The 21,817-nt window shown below is 36.5% G+C and overlaps 1 protein-coding gene across 3 annotated transcripts; it reads left to right on the plus strand.

Moving 5' to 3' along the window:
* The first annotated feature begins 237 nt into the window (after positions 1-237).
* On the plus strand, positions 238-21,361 carry LOC132111548 (myotubularin-related protein 9-like). 3 transcript variants are annotated; one of them, XM_059518940.1, is made up of 11 exons: positions 238-692; positions 1,378-1,404; positions 2,030-2,138; positions 2,542-2,667; positions 3,346-3,519; positions 3,709-3,926; positions 4,031-4,192; positions 17,421-17,562; positions 17,738-17,958; positions 20,287-20,438; positions 20,630-21,360. In XM_059518940.1, the coding sequence occupies exons 1-11, from the start codon at positions 508-510 to the stop codon at positions 20,809-20,811; spliced, it is 1,698 nt and encodes a 565-aa protein (XP_059374923.1). In that variant the 5' UTR covers positions 238-507; the 3' UTR covers positions 20,812-21,360. The 3 variants fall into 3 exon arrangements, with proteins under 3 accessions (XP_059374923.1, XP_059374925.1, XP_059374924.1); XM_059518942.1 differs by lacking the exon at positions 4,031-4,192 and having other exon boundaries at positions 20,630-21,361; XM_059518941.1 differs by lacking the exon at positions 1,378-1,404 and having other exon boundaries at positions 239-692.
* Positions 21,362-21,817: the final 456 nt, after the last annotated feature.

The following is a 21,817-nucleotide window of genomic DNA, read 5'->3' on the forward strand; positions in this document are numbered from 1 at the left end:
ATATATATATATATATATATATATATATATATATATATATATATATATATATATATATATATATATATATATATTCTATCCCACCTTCTGGCCTATATTTTTGTAATTCTAATACTCTGAAATGTCAGGAAAAGCGATAACGAAAGGATAAAAAAACAGGCACAACAATAAGCAAACAAAAAAAATCATAAAAAAAAAAGAGAGAAGAGGGCTGGCACTTCAAGAGTGTGAACGGAAACGAAAGTATAGAGAAGCCAAAAAAATGCTAGAGTCGCGCGAGCAGACGTCTAGTGCCTCGCGCAGAGTCGCTTATCGGCGTTTTTTATTTATTTGCCCGCTGCCGGTGAGTTTTATAACAGCCTAAATTAACATCAAGGTGTGGGACAGTTTTGTAGAGAGATTAGCCTACTTATAACATCAGCGGAAGACAGAGACTCGAGTGAATCGTCCACTAGCTCTCTAAACTCAGCTAGAGAAGTAGCAGATGGTGGTTGTTGTCGTTGTGAAATGGAGTTGTCAGAGCACATCAAGACCGCTAATGTTGAAGATGTTACCCTGAGAAGACCTTTCCATCCAGCGCTCAGAGGAACCCTGTGCGTTACCAGCCACCACCTTCTGTTCTCAGACGGAAAGGATGAAGCTTCCTGGCAACTCCTCATTCTCCTCAAGAACATCGATGCCATTGAGAAAAGGTAGAGAGCTGTTCTCATCAGCTGGAGGTCAGGTTTGACCAGTGCATGTGTGTGTGTGTGCTGTAATAGGAGAACGTTATTATACCCTGCTAGGAAAAACGTCAGAAACCAGCCTAAGATGGTTTGTTGGTTTTATCTGGTTTAAGATGGTCTTCCAGCATGGCCAAGCTAGCTGGTTTAAGCTGGTCAACCAGAAGCTCATGCAGGTCATCAGAGGAGCCAATCTTATACCAACTGAAACCAGCTTAAATCACATTTTAAATAGTTTTGACTTGCAGTTGTTGCTCTACAGAGCTATTTGTACCTGAGCTAAAAAATTACATTAGTTTTAAATTAAAATTAAAATAGTTTTGTTTGTGTAACCAAATGTATTTAAGTTGATTCAGTGGTGTTAAATAATATATTTGACAGTTAATTTAGATTTGACCATATCAGTCATATATTTTTTTAATTGATGTGTATATTGTTGATCAATGCTGAAACATGTTCGACATTTTATTAATTTACAAGCCCTTTTTAAATGCATTCCTCCATGCGTCTACTTTTTGAATCTCATTTGGGTCATAATTACCAAGTAAGGTTAGAGACAATTGTGTGTGTTTTTGATACCTGAAGTGACCTGATTCTGTAATAATAAACTAATTCTCTCTTTCTAATTTCTCCAATCACTTTTCCTCTGTGTCAGTGTCGAGATTCTTTTCGGATACCCCAGGTACACTTCTAAAGCTGGCCCAATGTTTGATTTGTGGACTGACTATTATTGCTCATTGAAGCTGTCATTTTATTCTGATCTGGGATCTGCTACCTAATTTATTCTGTAAAGTTAAAAAATGAAGAGAGAAGTGATGGTGGGCAGCATTTTATGCCCGAATAAGAAGGCATCTTCTAAAATGAGCTGCTTGGCAATATATTCGTAGCTTAAGGCTGAGAATAAAACAGACAAAAGTGTATTTTGAAAGATCTTTGTGCTTTGCAATGAATATTTTATTACACAACATATATCTCTCTGACATGCTTTCTGTGTTTTGATTACATGCAAAGCCGCAGTATTTATGCACATGTAGTGCTATTTATAAATATTTTGTTCTGTAATATAATGTCCAAATATGGAGATATATGGAGATATACACAATATTAAAAATGTATTTAGAGCTCAGTCATACCTAATTGATCTCACTGTTTCTGCTAGCCTTACGCTCATGGCTTGTTTTTGCTTCCTGCTTCCGTCTCTTCTGAGGCCCCAATGGAGATTGCTGTATGGAATTTGAGAGTGTGAGAAAACATGGAGCAATGTACTTAAACATGGGTGGGGGTGTTTGTATGTGTGTCTGATACAGGGCTGTGGGATCCTCTGGGACTATCACCATTAAATGTAAGGACCTGCTGGTTCTTCAGTTGGAAATTCCTGGAATGGAGGAATGTCTAAACATAGCCAGCTCTATAGAGGTACTAAATATAGTTATCACTAGCCATTCTTGTTAATAGGATTAGTAATATTGCTCATATTTAGGATTAGACTCCTATTCAAAAGTTTTGAAAGAAGTCTCTTGTGATCACCAAGGCTGAATTTATTTGATAAAAATACAGCAAAACATTAACATTGTGAAATATTATTACAATTTGAAATAACTGTTAACTATTTGAATATATTTTAAAATATAATTTAAACAACCCCCCCCCCCATCAAGCAGTTTGTTTAAGAGAGGTGTGTGATTGATCTTTTGATTCAACTTGTGAACAATACTATACAATAATACAATACAATTAGGAATGCACCAATATTAAATGTCTACCTTTCTTGTTATGGCTGTGGGTGAGAGTGGACTGATATCATCTCATGTCTCTGTAGGCTCTTTCATCTCTGGAAAGCGTGACAGAGATGTATCCCTTCTTCTACAGACCCTCACACCTTACTCTGAGCAGCCCATGGGGCCTGTCCTCAATGGAGCAATATTACAAACAAACAGAAAGGCTGGTGAGCTAAACACGCTTTAAATGTATTTTTCTTTCTTTTACTTTCCTTTTCTTCAGTTACTGTCACTCTGTGTTTATCTTGCTTTGAGAACCACAGACATGGACAAACACAAATAAATGATTACTCTAAGGTCAAATTTTACTTAATATATAAGCTATTGTTTAATTTCCTGAAAGGAAGACAAGCAGGAAGCACTTTGTTTGCCACAGGAAACTAATGCTGACTGTTAAAATCACAGGAAATAAAGCAGTGTGTATTCTTTCTCTGTAGCTAGACTTCTTTTCTATGCCTTGTTTGTCTCCGTAGCATTCATTACCACCCATTGTCATCTAGCAGCTGTGGCCTTTTTTCTTTTTTTTCATAGCTGTAGATGTTTATTTCTATCCCCTTATGTACTGTACTTGTATCATATTACAGTGTTTTTGTCACTCTTTTTTCCCCAGTTTTATAGTGTCTTTTATATGTAAAGTTGTTTATAATTTTATATTTATATGCATTTTCTTATATTTTATTATGTGCTTTATGTTATTTTTATTAGTTTTTAAATTTTACTGTTTAGATTTAATTTATGTATTAATTTTTTGATGATTTTTTGCTAATTAATAGTAATATATGTTTATAACTTATGTATAACTGTATACATGTGTGTTCATAATATGTGCATGTGTTTGTGAGCAGTGGGACAGGTGGAGAGTCAGTACAGTAAACTCAGATTACTCTGTATGTCTATCGTATCCATCTGCGGTCATTGTGCCGCGTGAGGTGGATGATGACAAGCTGATCCGCTCAGCCAGGTTCAGACAGGGCGGCAGATTTCCTGTGCTCTCCTACTGTCACCATAGGAATGGAATGGTGAGTGTAGGATGTTTCTCTCAAATCTCAAATATAAGTGTCCTTGTATATTGTTGTATAAGAACATTGCAATATTAAAACAGTACAAAGGTGTAACACTGCTTTCAGCATTAAATAATATGTTTCTTGTCAAAGTGAAAAATGCATAATATACAATACATCAAAATTTCCAAATTAAAAATTGACTAGGTGATTATGCGAAGTAGCCAGCCTTTGACGGGAGCCAATAAGAAGAGTTGTAAGGAGGATGAGCTCCTTCTCCAGGCTGTGATTGATGGGTCAAAGCTGGGTTACATCATCGATCTGCGTTCTGCCCAGCAAGCCCAGCAGGCCCGTATGACAGGAGGAGGTTTTGAGTCTAAATCCTGTTATAGCGACTGGAAAAGAATCCATAGACACCATGAAAGGTGAGAGGGAACAGTAGTAATTTTTAATGGTCTGAAAACATGACAGATCAGACTTTGGAAGCCATTTTGGCTTTGATTTTGCGTGTAATCATGCTTGTTTACAGGGGTAAAGTGGTGCAGGAGAGTCTTATTAAACTGGTGGAAGCATGCAGTGATCCGTCTCACAGTGTGGACCGCTGGCTCAGTAAATTGGAGAACTCCAAATGGCTTTCTCATGTTCACAGTGCGCTGTCCACTGCAGGCCTGGTGGTAGAGTGTGTGGAGAGGTGGGAAGATGTTTTACTTAAGGCTTTTAAAGGTACACTACACAATGATGTGCTCTCTGTCGCCATCTGTGGTGCATTTATAAAAATGCAGTTTTATTAAATTAGTGTAGGTAGGCTTTCCATAGTGTTCCAGAATAAGGCAAGGACACAGCTGACAGATTTTTCTAATGAAAAATGAAAGGGAAACTCGTGGTAGTAGGGCTAGAAGATTAATCGAAAAGTAATCGAAACCGAAATTCAGAACCTCTAACCAACGTAATTTTCCCATGTCGGTTATTTCTGTTTTTTAATCCTGTTCTTCCCCCTTAAAAGCATACTACCGCATGTGTAGTCACATGACTCTGCCCCATCAAGTCAGTGGCATAAAAGCAAAACACAGAGGGGAACGTCAGCTGATGGTCTTGCGTCTTCACTAAACTTTGTCAGTTGTATTTTTTTTTTATGGTTTGGAAATCCAAGCGATTAGATGATCGGATGTGTATTATTATATCGAGCTACCATGTTAGCGCTAGGGCTGTCAAAAAATAAATAATAATAAAATTCCACATTTGAATGCAAAAATGTTGCATTCGAATTGTAGGTGTCAGTTAAGGAGGCAGCTTTAAGGCCCGTCCCGGGTATACTTCACATTCCGCGTTCTGTTCTGTCTCACACAGCCTCATCCGCACAGCTTTCAGAAGGCGGACGAGCAGTACCACTTCTGTCATCATTCACCTCTTGCATGCGCTGTTGACAGCCGCGCACCCCGTCAACGTGCAAGCACTTTTTGAGACCGCGTGGACGGATGCGCGGCTGTCCGCGAGCCCTCTTGATGACGATAAATACATAAGGGACTGTTCACATATCGCGCCTAAAAACGCGTGGAAAACGTTAGGCGCGCCGCTTTCTATGGAAGGCCGAGAGGGTCAAATACACGTCAATTTTAACACGTCAACAACACGTTAAATACGTGTATTTCACGCGTAAACAACACGTATTTAACGCGTTAAATATTATTTAAAATATTAGAGTACATGGCAAAATTATTATAATTTTTTTTCTCAGCAAATAACTTGGCACTATTTTGGAGTGGATCAACATGCTAAATGCATTGTAATGCTCAGACTCTAAGCTTTCAAATGATATCTATTTTTTCTTGATTTTAAATCAGCAGTTTGAAAAATATGATTAGTAATATTGATGCGATGGGGGGGGGGTTGGGGGCGTCCCCCCCCCTTATGTCTTATAACATCGCCTGGTACCTAATTACTGATTGTCTGATGAGTGCATAATCGCTGAACAAAAAGTGCAGAATTGCTGAACAAAAAGAGGTTTCAATAAGTGCCACCTGCTGGCGATAGCTGTAAATGTAAGCACAATAAAAGCTGTTGATTAATAAAATGATTGTTTTCTAAAGACAGATATTGATTTTAATGGTTTGTATCTTAAACCTGAATTGATTGCTTACCTCCATTGTAACTATTTCCCCCACACAAATGTTAATGCTTCTTGATCTTTGGCCTTGGCTTATCCAGCTGGCCACACTCTCTCTAGCATCAAAATCTTCCAAACTTGGCCCTCTACACTGATTTTTATCAGATCTTCCACTGTATCTGAAAATTGGGACAAATCAGACAAACCTGTCTGATTTTAACAGGTGAACAGTCCCTAAACAGCTTATACTTATTGGATCAGCTATTAAAATAGTTCAGTTTTGTATGTAATAGCAAAGTGATTATATTTTGTTTCATTTTTTTTTATTAAGTTAATTTAGAAAAGCGTTTGGAGCATTTTTTGTTTGTTAAATATAAGTTTTAGGTTTTTTTAAGTAACGACCAAGCTGCCAGCGGCAGACAGTGAGCCTATGTTTGATCAATTTAGCCTTCTCAAATCATCGCATAAAATCTATAGATATAAAACAGTTGAAGCATATGACAATGTTTAAACGTTAGACCCAGATAAATGTAAGCTATATCCAATAGTTTGTGCGGAGATGCTTCAGGACAGGGAGACGGCAGCATGATCACTTGCATTTTTTTCCGTGGATATGCCATAATTTAAACATAAATGTAAGAGTAATACATTATTCGTAACTACACACACAATATCAACGAAACAGTTGCTCGTTCTGCCGTGTTGTCTTTAATAGGAGTACAAAAATGAACCGAAACTCAGTGTAAACATATATATATATATATATATATATATATAAATATATATCTTCTTCTTAAGCCTTTACAGTCGTGGCATCACGGTCTTGTGTTGTTTTCATCGCTAATTGATGAATGTCTAAATTATAAAAGTAAGAAGAAGTATAAACAGACTGGAGACCCGGCCCACATCTGAACAATCGAAGCCCGGCTCGAGGGGGTAAAAAAGGTCGGTGGCCGTCGGGCTCAGGCTAAAATGCAGGATTCAGAGTCGCAGAGACTTTTTTCCCCTTGAATGGTCGACCTCAGAGTTTTTTTAGTCACACCATTGAGAAATAGTTTGAGGCTTTGAATAAACTGGAGCGAGTTTTGTACAAGAAGTCAACCCCAGACCGATATAATAATAATAATAGGCCTATTGATGTCACCGTTTTACTTGTGACTTCATAAAACAAGATTTCGGTGTAAAATTATGCACCATCATTAAGTGTAGATTGTCCTGATTAAAAGAGCCCAAAACTATCTGTCAAATCTGTCATTTATATCTAAAGATTTTCCTCATAAATGTATAACACACATAAAACTGCACATGTAGTTTAGCCAAAAATCTATGGTAGCTGTCATGTAGGCTTTTCACTCATAACTTCATGAAAAAAGCATAGGCTATATCATAAAAAAGACACGTCACTATTTGCAGATTAAAAACTGTCGAAACTCACCATAAAACATAATTTAGATCTAAATATATATTTCATAAAGCTATAACACATAGAAAAAAATTAGCTAATGTATCTTAGCAAAAAAAAATCAGAGGTTTCAGTCCCGTGCCGCTTTACCTCTTAACTTCACCAAACAAGCATAGATCCTTTGATCAGATCGAAAGATTTCGTTCATAGAGCTGTGACACATGAAAGCAGACTGGCACACTGAGGCTGCAAAGAAAAACAGCTCGATACTTCACGTTTCCTTTTCATTCATAGCTTCAGGAATCATGCATAGATCATTATTTTCAGAAAATTATCCCAATTAAAATGAGCCCAGAGATACTGTAATCCATGGATGAGATCCAAATATATTGCTCATATTGCTATAACACATAAAACCCAACAGGCACAGCCAGGGGCGCAACTATCCAGTGTTAGAGGGGTATGCAGCAAAACATTTTGGCAATTAATATATGTATATATATTAATTTATATATTATTATTATTATTATTAGGGTGGCACAGTTCAAATTTTCACAGTTCGGTTTGTTACACGGTTCAAGAGTCACATTTCAGTACAGTTCGGTATGTGCTATGTTTATGGAGAAACTATAATTTAAAAAATATAATAGTATAATAATAGTATAATAGTATAAATATAATAATATAAATATAATAGAATAAAGAGGTCTAGTATTAGTTTTTAGGTACAGAAATTGAAAAAGTAATTGAAAGTAATCAAATGTAAAACAGCATCGCATATTTCACTATAAATTAAAGATTGTTCTTTATTAAAGTTACAAAAGCTTTTTATATTTTTTTAAAATATTTTTTTTAGATATTCTTTTTATTAAACATTTTAATTATTACAAACAAAAACATATTAAAACAAAAACACAGCACAGGAAATAATTAACATATTCATGAACATGTAGACAATGTTCTGCGGGGGGGGCCGCTCACGGGGACCTGCGGGAACCTGGGGGTAGGACAGACGAGGCGAGAGAAAAGGAGAAGGAAGGAGGAGCGACAGAGACGAGAGAGGGGAGAGAGGAGAAAAAATAAAAAAAAAATTCCGGTTCCCAGACGCACTGCTGCTTGGCCCTCCACCAGCTGGGTGATCTCCTCTGCGGTGCCTGGCGGTGGCACTGGACGGCCCTCGGCGGACGGCACGACACTCCTCCGCCGCACGGTGGACGGCGACGGCTCCTCCGGTTTTGGGCAGCCTGCAGGAGTCCCCCGTTCCCTGCTCCTCCGGATTCCTTTACGGAGGCAGCAGGCTCCGACCCCTGGCGAACGGCGCCGACTCCTCCGCTCCCTCACGGACGGCAGCCGCCCCTCCACAACACGTCCCCGGCAACTCACTCCAGCCCACCGCCTCGAGCGTCCATGGCGGCACACTCCCTCGCCTGCTCGATGGCACCGCGGATTCACCACAGCGGCGAGGGATCTTCAGCAGCGCGTCCCTCTTAAATGTTTAAACTGATAAAGCTTAAATTAGTTTAGTTTAAACACAGATATCAACGTGTGCTGTTTAGGTCTCATCTGTGCGCGCGCCATCAGCATCCGGGTGATGACGGAATAAATGACAGCTCATATTCAAATTTTACATATTCTCCGAGCATAGACGTCACATTTTAAATCCTACCTGTTGCCTTTCACCATTCACTTATTTAGCTGCTGTCGCATCCCTTGACTTGCGAGTCCCCGAGAGCTTTTTTGTTTTATCTATCTTTTTCGAGTTTCAACGACAATGCACTAACGTTACTGCTGCTTACTTAGCGCTCACGGCGCCCCACCCACTCGCGAGGTTCTATGTCTAAATTCTATGATGGAATATTATGAGGGGACAGGCGCCTGTTAGTCCTCTACAATTTATATATATATATATTTTATATATATATAACTTTAAATATAGATTTTTATTTTTTATTATAAAAAAATAAATAAAATTAACTATTGCTTTGGCACCCCTCATGGAGCGGCGCCCCATGCGCCACATATGGCGCATACCCACTTTTTGCGCCACTGGGCACAGCACGACAAATAACTTTAGTTTCACTTTGCACTTTTATTTATAACTTCATGAAACATTCATAGATCATGCAAAATCATACCTCATTTTTTTCAGAAAATTCTCCAGATTAAAAAGAGCTCAAATTCATCATAATTTGTTCACTTGATCTAAATATATTACTTACGATATTATCACACACATGAAACCATTCAATTGAGAAAAAAACATAGGTTACGTTTCCATTCATAACTTCATGAAACATGCATAGCTCATGGAAAATGTCAAATTCTCTCGATTAAAATGAGCCCAATTATACAATAATCTGTCATTTAGATTTGAAGATATTCGTCATCGAATTATATAAAAAAAAAAACTCCAAATGTGCACATGCTGCAATATTCTCATGGTTTTACCTTTTTAACTTCATGAAACATGCTCTGATTGTGAAAAATGGCATATCATTATTTACAGCAGATTATCAAGATTGAAATGAGTCCAAAATCAAAACAATCCATTACGATCTTTCACCTAAACCCATGAATCAGTTGGAGAGCTCTATTAAACATTTGACAGAATGTAGTGTTACAACCCCTTGGCTCAAGGAGTAGCAACATGAATGGAGAGTCCATACAACATAATCAAATTTGCTCAAATATGTATTTTAATCAGAAAACAGACATAACTACATTAAGGAACATAAAAAATATAAAGATACAAAAACACAACATCAAGCCTTGGACTGGAGAGCGTGAGAATGTCCGCCTGACCACCAAACAGCAAGACTAGCAGAGACCAAGCCCCAATCTCCTTCCCTCCCGAGGGTAAGAAAGCCAGCATCTTATAAGCAGCATGGTTAATCACAATAAATTTTCCACACCTGCATCACAGCACTTAACCTAAAGACACAAAAAGTGTTACCCCGAGACACCTGCTGGACAAAATAAAATACTACAGCCCCTTGGATCGTCTCAGTAGAATCAGACTATAACTTTTGACTCTCCTTGCTATATTCGTGGAGTTATGAGTTGGTATTTTTGTGTATGGCACTCAGAAAGCAACAGTATTTAAAAAGTATACTTCGGCGAGTCAAGAGCTAAACAAAAAGTCCTGTTTAATTACAAAATACTGTAACTTTTATAAACTTTATACTATCACCACAAAATTTTAATTCATATTTATTAAAAAATAAATATTTCATAAAACTGCAATTTAAATATATTTTTTCTATAGGCTATACAAAAAAAGACAAAATAATAAGGCTGAATAAGCTGATCTATAGCATGTTAAATGGTGGTTGCCTGTCTATGAATGGTACACCCCTCTAAGCTCACAGAAGTGGTTTGACCCAAGTCCCTGCAGCCAATGACATTGACCCGTTCAAACTGATTTTTAACGCGTACTTCACGTGTATTTAACTCGTATTTAACACGTGAAATACACGTTAAATATGAGCAGATTTTTCACGCGTAAACAACGCATATTTAACGCGTTAAATACGTGTTGTTTACGCATGAAATACACGTATTTAACGTGTTGTTGACGCATTCAAATTCACGTGTATTTGACCCTCTTGGCCTTCCATAGCTGTCTCCTTCTTTCCAAAGCGCTCGGGCAGTTGCGCTCCAGAGGCGTCTGCTGTTGCTAAGCAACCATGACCTGCTCTCTCCATGAAGAAGCGGAAATTTCAGCAAAGGATAAATGGATTTGCAGCACTAAAAATCGCTTGCAGTAGCTCTGCTACTAAATTTATTTCAAAATGGCAATCCATATATAGCTATGGTCAGCTGTTCCTTCATCTTGGCTGAGCTTTCAAAGTTGTTACGGTAAAGGATGAAGCTGATTGGTTGGTTCTTGTCACATGACCCGCGGTGCGCTTGCGGCATTCTGAAAAGTTGTGATGTTTTTAACTCGATACGGTGCGCATGCGCCTGGAAAAAACGAGCACGTCCGCGTCGCTTCCAATATGAGCGCGCATACCGCGCACCTACATTGGAAATAACGAATTTGAGCGCACAAAAGACGCGATATGTGAACGGCCCCTAAAATGCGGACGGTGCGCGGATGCGGATGGTCAAATTATACTTTGGTCTTTATTAGTGGCGCACGAGATGCGATTACAATATAAAAGTGTCATTGCATTAGAATGTTTTTGTTAACCTATACAGTTGAAGCAACTAGATGCAGCGCTGCTGCGATGTTCAATCAAAATATCGCGGAAAAAAGAGAATGTGAAGAAGATCTTGTTTACGTCAAAACTGAAACCAAGCCATTCACACAAAACGCATATTTCACGCATTTTCTAGATTCTTTAAGTATATTTAAGTTTCTCTGCACTCGCGTCTCACACAATAAAGCCGCATGTTTAGAAAGCCATGTAAATTTAAGGTGTGTTCAGTTTTTTTCCAAAGCATTTCTTGAGACTTTATGGTGGGTTTTCCCCATCCTACTGCATCTCATGTTTAAATGAAAAATGTACTCTGTTATTGGCTTTCACCCCTTTGAATTAAACTATGCATGCACACATGGTTCTGTTTTGTTTATACTTTAAGCTACTTAATTATAATTGGTTTATAAACATTATTTTACACAGTTATATTTTCTTATGCTTTGAATAAACGTGCATTAGTAATAGTTTGCCCAATGCACTCTCTTGTGGCCTCAGAAGAGAAGCCAAAAGCTTTTCTTCACCCTAACTAAAATTATGTATTTTAAATTTGAATATAATAAAATTAAAATTTTAAATCTGATTTTTATTCATCTCTTACACTGAGCAATAATCTGTAAGAAATGTTACGAACATAGATAAAATAACTGCTGATAGTGAGCTATGATGTCAGATTGCTCTTTCAATACACTGAAAACCCTAATAAGTTGACTGAACTAAATTGAATGAGTAAACTCGTTGCCTCAATTTATTGAGTAATGGAGTCTCCCAAAACTTACATATTTAAGTTTATTTAACTTGACGGTTTTGTAGACTGTACTTAAATCACTCAGTTCACCAAGCTTGGTGCTTATTTAATGTACTTAAACGATTATGTTCACTTAACTTGGTATTAATTTAAAGTGTACTTATATATTTACGTTAACTCAACATGTAAATTTAACTGAAAATGATGTTCTTATTTTTGACCGCACACTTTTTGCACACTGAAGTAAAACAAATAACAGCATATTTAATCTTTGACCTTTTGACAAAATGTCACAATATTTATGAAAAATACAGTAAACCCTATACTGCACTGTAAAAAAAAAAAGTTGCGTCAACTTAAAAAAAAATAAGGCAACTTATCGCAAGCGCTTTTTTGAGTAAACTTAACAAACGGGGACTAAAGTCCACCCAACTTAAAATAACTTAATATCACAAGTTGTCACAACATAAATAGTCATGTTAACCTAAAAAATGTCAGAACAATTTATTTTTTGTTTACTGAACACAAGGCCTATTATCTACATTTACTTTTATCCAAAGCGACTTAGAATTGCTATATATGTCAGAGGTCACACACCTCTGGAGCAACTAGAGGTTAAGTGTCTTGCTCAGGGAGACATTTGAGTCTCACAGTGGATTTGAACCCAGGTCTCTCACACCAAAAGCATGCGTCTTATCCACTGCACCAACACCACCATCTATAAGCATACACAATTTTTTATATTATTCAAATAGTCTAAATGGATAAAAGACCATGACACGGGTCAAATAACTTTTTTTATTATTGAAAGTTTGTGTCCAAAGCACAAGGACATACCAAGTCTTGTATATTAACTTTACTCAATGCATTTAAGACTGACCTCAACTCATGGTACATAATGCATGTTAAATAAATCCAGTGTTAATTATACCTTCATACGTTAGCAGTCTTGTGGCATGAAGTCACATGTATTTAAAATTTTTGTTTGTTTTTAAAGGAACTATTACATGGAAATTACTATATTGCATATTTTAACATCAACCTAATCCACTGGGCAAAGTTACGTCCAGTCGATGTCTTTTTATGTCTTTGCAGACGTTGAAAAGATGTCCACTGAGGAGACAGAATATTTTTATGACGGTGACAAATAGCACAAACTCATCCTTATTTTCCAGCCTTTTTTGTTCTGATTGTCACCATTGATGTGATGCATATTCAAAATTTTGATGTCTGTTTGTGACGACATGATCTGTTTTCTAAAAGTAAGTACATTATTTTATCTACAAGGTTTCTATCCATAAAAGTAAATCCATAGTTGCAACAATACATTAACATTTTATTTTACTATAATTTGTCACCATTATAAGCAAGATGTGTATATTTGATCTCAACTCTCTTTGCCACAATAACAGTGTTAAACAACACACAAGTTACAGCAGCAAGAACAAACTAACACAAGAAGTAACTGGACCAAGATCCCAACTAAACCAAACACTTTCCACCACAATGGTGACAAATGAATCAAGTATCAACATTTAAACCTCGGTTAATTCTCAATAAGAGCTTCTCTAGATGTCTGACAGAAATAAAGTCACAGAACCTTGTAAGGAGGATCTGTGAACATCTATATCGGACGTACAGAAGACATAAAAAACATTTTAAAAAAAAAGACGTCATAAAAACATTCGGTCTCCTCAGTGGACGTCTTTTCAATGTCTGCGAAGACATAAAAAGACATCCACTGGACGTAACTTTGCCCAGTGGATTAGGTTCATGTTAAAATATGCAATATAGTAATTTTCATGTAATAGTTCCTATAAAAACATATATAAGTACACTTTAAATTAATACCAAGTTAAGTGAACATAATCGTTTAAGTACATTAAATAAGCACCAAGTTTGGTGAACTGAGTGATTTAAGTACAGTCTACAAAACCGTAAAGTTAAATAAACTTAAATATGTAAGTTTTGGGAGACTCCATTACTCAATTAAATTGAGGCAACAAGTTTACTCATTCAATTTAGTACAGTCAACTTATTAGGGTTTTCAGTGAATGGGTCTAACGAGTTAAGCAGTAACGTTAGCTGCCATGTTCTTTCTCTCAAAGGAAAACGATTGGGCCACGTCATCAAATACTTAAAGGTCCTATGACATGAAAATTTCACTTTCTGAGGTTTTTTAACATTAATATGACTTCCCCTAGCATGTATGTGGTCCCCAAGTTTCAAAAAATTTGAATCGGTGCAAATCGAGATTTTGCTATCTTTCTCTGCCTTTGAGAAAATGGAAGCTCAAACGGTCTGATCTGGAATCTCCTCTTTGTGACGTTGTAAAGAGAAATGTTACCTCCCCTTTCTCTGCTTTGCCCGCCCAAATATTTACATATAATTCAGTCGCAATGTCAGCACAGGCGTTATAAACAGAATTTTATGATATGGATTCGACAGCACAGGCACAAACAGTGAGTAACACTTAAATTCACGTTGTTTCTCTTAGTAGCATGAAACAAATCTGTTATTTAAATTGTGATTTAACTACAGAGAGCGATCAAAGAACGCTCCCTTTTTTTCGGAGCAGTCACACATCGCGAGTATATATTATCTGCACTCTTGCCCAAACTGCCGTTACAATGAATGACGCTGTTATGCTGCACAACGGAGCTCTTACTGTATTCATGTGGTGTATTCATTTGTTTGCTGTTAGTTGTGGTGAAAGCATTTTGTGAGAGAAAATGTGTTGCAATAATGACGAGATCACTGCATTCACGCGATAAACAGACTCTGTCTACTCAGCTCATCACTGCAGCCTTTCATGTGATGGGAAAAGATCGAAAAAATAATTATAATCAACAAATCCACGATTAGTTAATCTCGACAGCTGTAGTATATATATATATATATATATATATATATATATATATATATATATATATATATATATATATATTTGAGAGGGGTTCCACATGTAATACGCATTTCGAATGCAAAGATGTCAGCCAATCACAACAGTTGTCATTTACTCGGAGTCTCACAGCAGACACGCCCCTTCAAACAGAGCATTCAAGCCAGAGGGCTATTATCAGGATATAAAAATGCTTTTTATTTCTAAATTTTAAATGTAAAAATCATACTTACAATATAAGTACACCTAAGGAAACATTAAAAAGCATTTAAAGAAAAGGAAATAATCCATGTCATGGGACCTTTAAGTTGTCGTTTCAATAATCATACCATCTCAAAATCACGTACCACAAGGATTTAAATTAACATATTTCACTATTAGAAATCATGCAACACAACTTTATATCTACATAATTCTAGTCACCGAACATAGTACACAAAGAAAAACTTCCTCTTGAAATGTAGTTCAGCAACCAAACAGACCAAAAGGACGAATTTTGTAATCCACCAATCAGTGCTTTTGTTCTCTTGTTGCTAGGCAGAATTCCTTCCATGGCCAATCACATTAAAGGAAGAACAGAGTGACAGTTGAGTTTTTCCAAAGGATTACTCATGATTTTGAGCTCACAACACTTGAAATCTTAAGTTTATGCATTTTGAAGGTAAATTAGTTAAATTAACTCATATTTTTAAGTGACAGGGCCAAAATGCTAAATTTTAAGTAATGTTTAGTCAACATTACTTGATTTTTTAAGTCAAGACAACATTAGGTTTTACAGTGTAGGAAAAAATGTCTCACCTTTAATAGTCAATCATATTTACAGTACAAACCTTGCCAGTGAACTATGAGGGCAAAAAAACAAAACAGAAACAAAATAATCGTTCATTAATCATAATCGAGGTAAAATGTTCAATTAATCGAGGTTTTCTTTTAGGCCATAATCGTCCTGCCCTACTTGGTAGTGTACTTTTCTCTGTCCTATGGGCTAGTTGCATATCTCCGCCATCTTGGATTGCCGGTCTTGCGAGTGTGTGCGTAGATATTTCCGGTTGTGCTAAATGCCAATGCAGAGAACCAGAGAAATCCAAATATTACCTTCTATATATGTTTACAGGATTTATAATGTCACTTCAAATGAAAATAAGATCTACACTGCTATTATTACTATTCTATAAATGTTAACTGAGCCAGTGCATTTGAAACTGTGTATGTTTGAGTCTGGTGAATGAATACTGTTCACGAAATGAAAAGTGAACTCATGGTGTGTACACACAGATACATAATTTATTTTTACCTTACCAATTATGTAAATGTAAAAATTACTTATTTCTAGAAAATGTTTGTATTACATTGATTATTATTTTTTTGTTTAATGAAATATTCACCTTGTGAGACATGGGCTGTGATTTATCTTAATTGGTTAATTTCTCAATTGTGCACATATATTAGTTTGTTTCATCATCATTTTCACAACATATTTTATTATTTTACATAGTCAACTTTGCATCAAACATTTTGAAATGAAAAAAAAAAAAAACGGGCTGTAAAATAATACAACTAATACATGACTAATTTTAATATTTGTTTTATCTGAAGAATTTGTAACAAAATACATGCGCTGCTTATAGACAAAATTATTTATGCTGCAGATATTTTATAAAACAGACAAACATTGATAAAAACACACATGAATGCAAACAGTGATCTTTTAATTAATGCAAACCTACCATAATAGCATTGTTAAATTGTACACCGTTATAAACTGTTATCAAATAAAGTTAATAAAACATACATACGCTATCAGAAATATCTGTCTGTCTCGTTTGACAGTCAGAAACCTTATGATCTTATAGATAACAGTCAGAACAAAATCAGCTCTCCGAAAATGTAAAGTATTGCATATTTGAGTGGTTTGTGTTTGAATGAAGAAACCCCTATGGACTGATTAACCTGATGCTGACGCTGATCCGCATAATCAACAGAAGAATAAAGCAATCTCCGCGTTGTATCTTGATGAATTTCCACACAGAGGTACGCAAAAATGTAGGAAGGATGTTTCTTCATGTCTTTGATATACCACTATTTGCTTTTAAATTTGAAAAACATTAATTATATCCATCTAGCCAAGTTTCGTATGTAAGTTTCCTTTCGTAAATAGTAAATGCGAGCGTCACAGGACCAGAAATAAGTATGCACACACTCGCGTCGCTGAAGCTCACCGGCGCCATCTTGTGCACCGAGCCCATTATTTTGTTCAATGCTTTTGTGTGACTAAAATATCAGTTCGTGTTATGTATTATGTGTTGTGACACACACAGTGCACAACAGTTCTAAAATTTAGGATTATTAAGATTTTATAAGGTTACTTATAATTATACTTATAAATATTAGTACTGTCGCATTACTCTCAGATCTGTTGCTTTAATCAGTTTTTTTTTCACCCTGTGTTTTATGCATGGCTCGCGCATTTGTTGTTCAGGCATATGGTCTGTTTTGGAAGGGTGGTTACTGCAGGACCATGCATTACTTTAATATGTATCTGATTTGTGGTCTGTTTTTTGCAGGGACGGTCACTCTGTGCTTGTGCATGGCTCTGAAGGGACAGACAACACGCTGCTGATGAGCTCATTGGCTCAGCTTATCCTAGACCCCGCATCTAGAACTGTCACTGGCTTCCTCTGCCTGCTGGAGAGGGAATGGATACAGGTGAATGTGTGTTTGTGTGACATAATTTGTGATCAGGTATGTGTGTGGTAAATTTCGTTAAAGCTTATGGATGCATTATGACAAAAATAACTTTCTTACTAAACTACTATACCTAATATTAGTCTCAGATCTGTTTGCCAGAAAGTTGATGAGCTGTGTGCTTATTGTTTCTCAGGCTGGACACCCATTCCAGCAGCGCTGTGCTCATTCGGCGTACTCTCATGCCCGTCTGAAGCAGGAGTGCCCATCCTTCCTTCTGCTGCTTGACTGTGTGTGGCAGGTGTGGCGGCAGTTTCCCCTGGCACTGGAATTTAGTGAGGCTCTGCTGCTGCGACTGGCACAAGAGGTTTACGCTTCTGACTATGGAACCTTCCTGTGTAACAGCGAGCAGGAGAGGTGGGCACAGATTACCCCTATATGACACTCATACGCTACCATTCAAAAGTTCAATGTAATTTTAAATTTTTTTGTAATAAGTCTCTTATTCATACCAAATCTGCATTTATTTTATGAAAAACACAGAAAAACAGTTATATTGTGCAATATTATTTAAATTAAAATAGCTACGTTCTGGCTTAATATATTTTAAAATCGAATTTATTCCTGTGATACGCCAGTCTTCAGTGTCACATGGTCTTTTAGAAATCATTTTAATATTCTGTTTTGGTGCTTATGAAGCATTTCATACAAACCCGATTCCAAAAAAGTTGGGACACTTTACAAATTGTGAGTAAAAAAGGAATGGAATAATTTACAAATCTCATAAATGTATATTTTATTCACAATAGAATATAGATAACATATCAAATGTTGAATGTGAGACATTTTAAATTATCATGCCAAATATTGGCTCATTTTCAATTTCATGAGAGCTACACATTCCAAAAAAGTTGGGACAGGTATCAATAAGAGGCTGGAAAAGTTAAATGTACATATAAGGTACAGCTGGAGGACCAGTTTGCAACTTATTAGGTCAATTGGCAACATGATTGGGTATAAAAAGAGCTTTTCAGAGTGTAAGTGTCTCTCAGAAGTCAAGATGGGCAGAGGATCACCAATTCCCCCAATGCTGCGGCAAAAAATAGTGGAGCAATATCAGAAAGTAGTTTCTCAGAGAATAATTGCAAAGAGTTTGAAGTTATCATCATCTACATGATGATGATATCATCCAAAGATTCAGAGAATCTGGAACAATCTCTGTGTGTAATGGTCAAGGCCGCAAAACCATACTCGATGCCCGTGATCTTCGGGCCCTTAGACGGCACTGCATCACATACAGGAATGCTACTGTGATGGAAATCACAACATGGGCTCAGGAATACTTCCAAAAAAACATTGTCGGTGAACACAATCCACCGTGCCATTCGCTGTTGCCGGCTAAAGCTCTATAGGTCAAAAAAGAAGCCATATCTAAACATGATTCAGAAGCGCAGGCATTTTCTCTGGGCCAAGGCTCATTTAAAATGGACTGTGGCAAAGTGGAATACAGACAAATCAAAATCTGAAGTTTTTTTTGGAAAACTGGGACGCCATGTCATCCGGACTAAAGAGGACAAGGACAACCCAAGTTGTTATCAGCGCTCAGTTCAGAAGCCTGCATCTCTGATGGTATGAGGTTTAATGAGTGCGTGTGGCATGGGCAGCTTACACATCTGGAAAGGCACCATCAACGCTGAAAGGTATATCTAAGTTCTAGAACAACATATGCTCCCATCCAGACGTCGTCTCTTTCGGGGAAGACCTTGCATTTTCCAACATGACAATGCCAGACCACATACTGCATCAATTACAACATCGTGGCTGCGTAGAAGAAGGATCCGGGTACTGAAATGGCCAGCCTGCAGTCCAGATCTTTCACCCATAGAAAACATTTGGCAGATCATAAAGAGGAAGATGCGACAAAGAAGACCTAAGACAGTTGAGCAACTAGAAGCCTGTATTAGACAAGAATGGGACAAGATTCCTTTTCCTAAACTTAAGCAACTTGTCTCTTCAGTCCCCAGACATTTGCAGACTGTTATAAAAAGAAGAGGGGATGCCACACAGTGGTAAACATGGCCTTGTCCCAACTTTTTTGAGATGTGTTAATGCCATGAAATTTAAAATCAACTTATTTTTCCCTTAAAATTATACATTTTCTCAGTTTAAACATTTGATATGTCATCTATGTTGTATTCTGAATAAAATATTGAAATTTGAAACTTCCACATCACTGCATTCTGTTTTTATTCACAATCTGTACAGTGTCCTAACTTTTTTTAAATCGGATATGTATTATTATCAGTGTTGTAAACAGTCATGATGGTTTTCTTTTTTTTTTGGTAACTGCAATACATGTTTGTTTTCTGGATTATTTGATTAATAGAAAGTTAAAAAGAACTTAATTTATCGGAAATATTAATTATTTGTAACAACAAATGTTTTTTTTTTTTTTTATCAATTAACACCTTCTTGGAGTGTTGGCTCGAGGGGGCCTGGTCTGGCAACTTTGGACCCATTGTACATATATATATATATATATATATATATATATATATATATATATAGAGAGAGAGAGAGAGAGAGAGAGAGAGAGAGAGAGAGAGAGAGAGAGAGAGAGAGAGATAGATAGATAGATAGATAGATAGATAGATAGATAGATAAATAGAAAGATAGATATTTTTTTGTTTATTATTATTTATTTATTTATTTAAAATGTATTTATTTTAATTTTTGCTGGGCTAGATGTGCTGCAGGAGTGAAGGAGAACACACACTGTTTGTTTCAGTCCCTATTAAGGCCTAATATTGAGGAGCAGTACCTCAACCCACTGTACGAACCCACTGATTTGGTGATTTGGCCCTCAGTACATCCTCAGTCCTTACAGCTATGGACAGGTGAGTTACCCCTGTAATGTGATAAAACTGCTGTAAGTTAAAAATGTTAGAAATTCTATTCAGTTTTTGAAATTTCTCTGTATTATTGGTATGTAAATTCAGCTCCATGGATTTTGAGCAAAAGATAAAAACATATACTTCCATCCTTAATGTCACAGAGTCCTCATTATCTTTGTATGGGCTTGTGGTAGGCCTGTTCCTCAGGTGGACTGAGTATGCTCAGAACATGGAGGAAGCTCGAGAAGAGGTGTGGAGCATTGTGAAAGAGCACCGTGAACAAGCTGGACCTGACCGGACCAATAACATGCTTAGTACACACTGTGACACTTTGACCCCATTTGAGAACCTCATGGATGAACTGACTATCTTGTGACCTCATGGTAGAAAGGACATCATAGAGCCTGTTATTACTGTGCCTTTCTTGGCCAGTCTGATGAAATTAGTGTCACCGCCAATCAGATATAACGTCAATTAATGAGCTTTTAGTTATAATGTAATTTACGAAAGCTCTCATTATTGAATAATAATCAGACGTACTGGCATTACATCCTTCTGTCTTGACCTTCAAGAAAAATGCTATTGTAAACAGTCCCAAATAGAGAAAATGTGTGTTTATTGTATTGTGTTTGATTAGTTTGTTTTTTGGAATTTACTGTGGTTTCACGAGACAGCATCAGACATGATGTTTTATTGTAAATGTTTTTCACACAGTTACAGACAGCTGAATGTTGAATGGGATGAATGTGAAAAAAATTCATGACCTACCAGAAGGTGATTCTTAAACAAGCTTGAGAAGTTAAAAACAGCTTTTGCAATTGGAACATGAACTGCTCTCTGGAATACTTGATTCTGATTGGTTAATCTCCGGATTAAGCATTAAAGGTTCACCCCTCAAAAAAAAAAAAATGCTGTCATTATTTACTTACCCTCAAATTAGGGTAACCCACAAAACAGACATTTTGAAAAATGTGGGTAACCAAACAGTTTCTGGTCTAAATTAAATTCCATAGTATAAAAATAAGAAGCCAATGGTTTGGTTACCCACATTCTTCAGAATATCTTCTTTTATGTTATACATACTCCGGAAATAAATGCCTTGGAGATGATACAACATTACTGTACATATTCCTTACTTGATGTTTCTGAGCAGGGTCAGAAATAAACTGGAGAGTGTTGTATTTGTTTTTGTATTTTTATTTTGTTTCAATTTTAGAATGTATATTTATTTTGCGACCATATTTACCTATTTGGAGATTATATTTGTTATTTGAAATGTTTGACATTATATTAAAATACTTCAATTTTCAATATGAAATTTGGTTATTAAAAAGTGCTATCTGCGCACGCGCACACACAAACAATAACATTTCACCGGCCAT

The sequence above is a fragment of the Carassius carassius genome, chromosome 31 (assembly GCF_963082965.1).
Source record: "Carassius carassius chromosome 31, fCarCar2.1, whole genome shotgun sequence".
Lineage (NCBI taxonomy): Eukaryota > Metazoa > Chordata > Actinopteri > Cypriniformes > Cyprinidae > Carassius > Carassius carassius.

Bases quoted from the DNA above. Each gene is read 5' to 3' on its own strand.
- LOC132111548 (XM_059518940.1), top strand. From the start codon at position 508: ATGGAGTTGTCAGAGCACATCAAGACCGCTAATGTTGAAGATGTTACC. The intron at 3,520-3,708 runs GTGAGTGTAGGA...AAAATTGACTAG, and splicing joins GTCACCATAGGAATGGAATG to GTGATTATGCGAAGTAGCCA. The intron at 4,193-17,420 runs GTGGGAAGATGT...TGTTTTTTGCAG, and splicing joins GTGGTAGAGTGTGTGGAGAG to GGACGGTCACTCTGTGCTTG.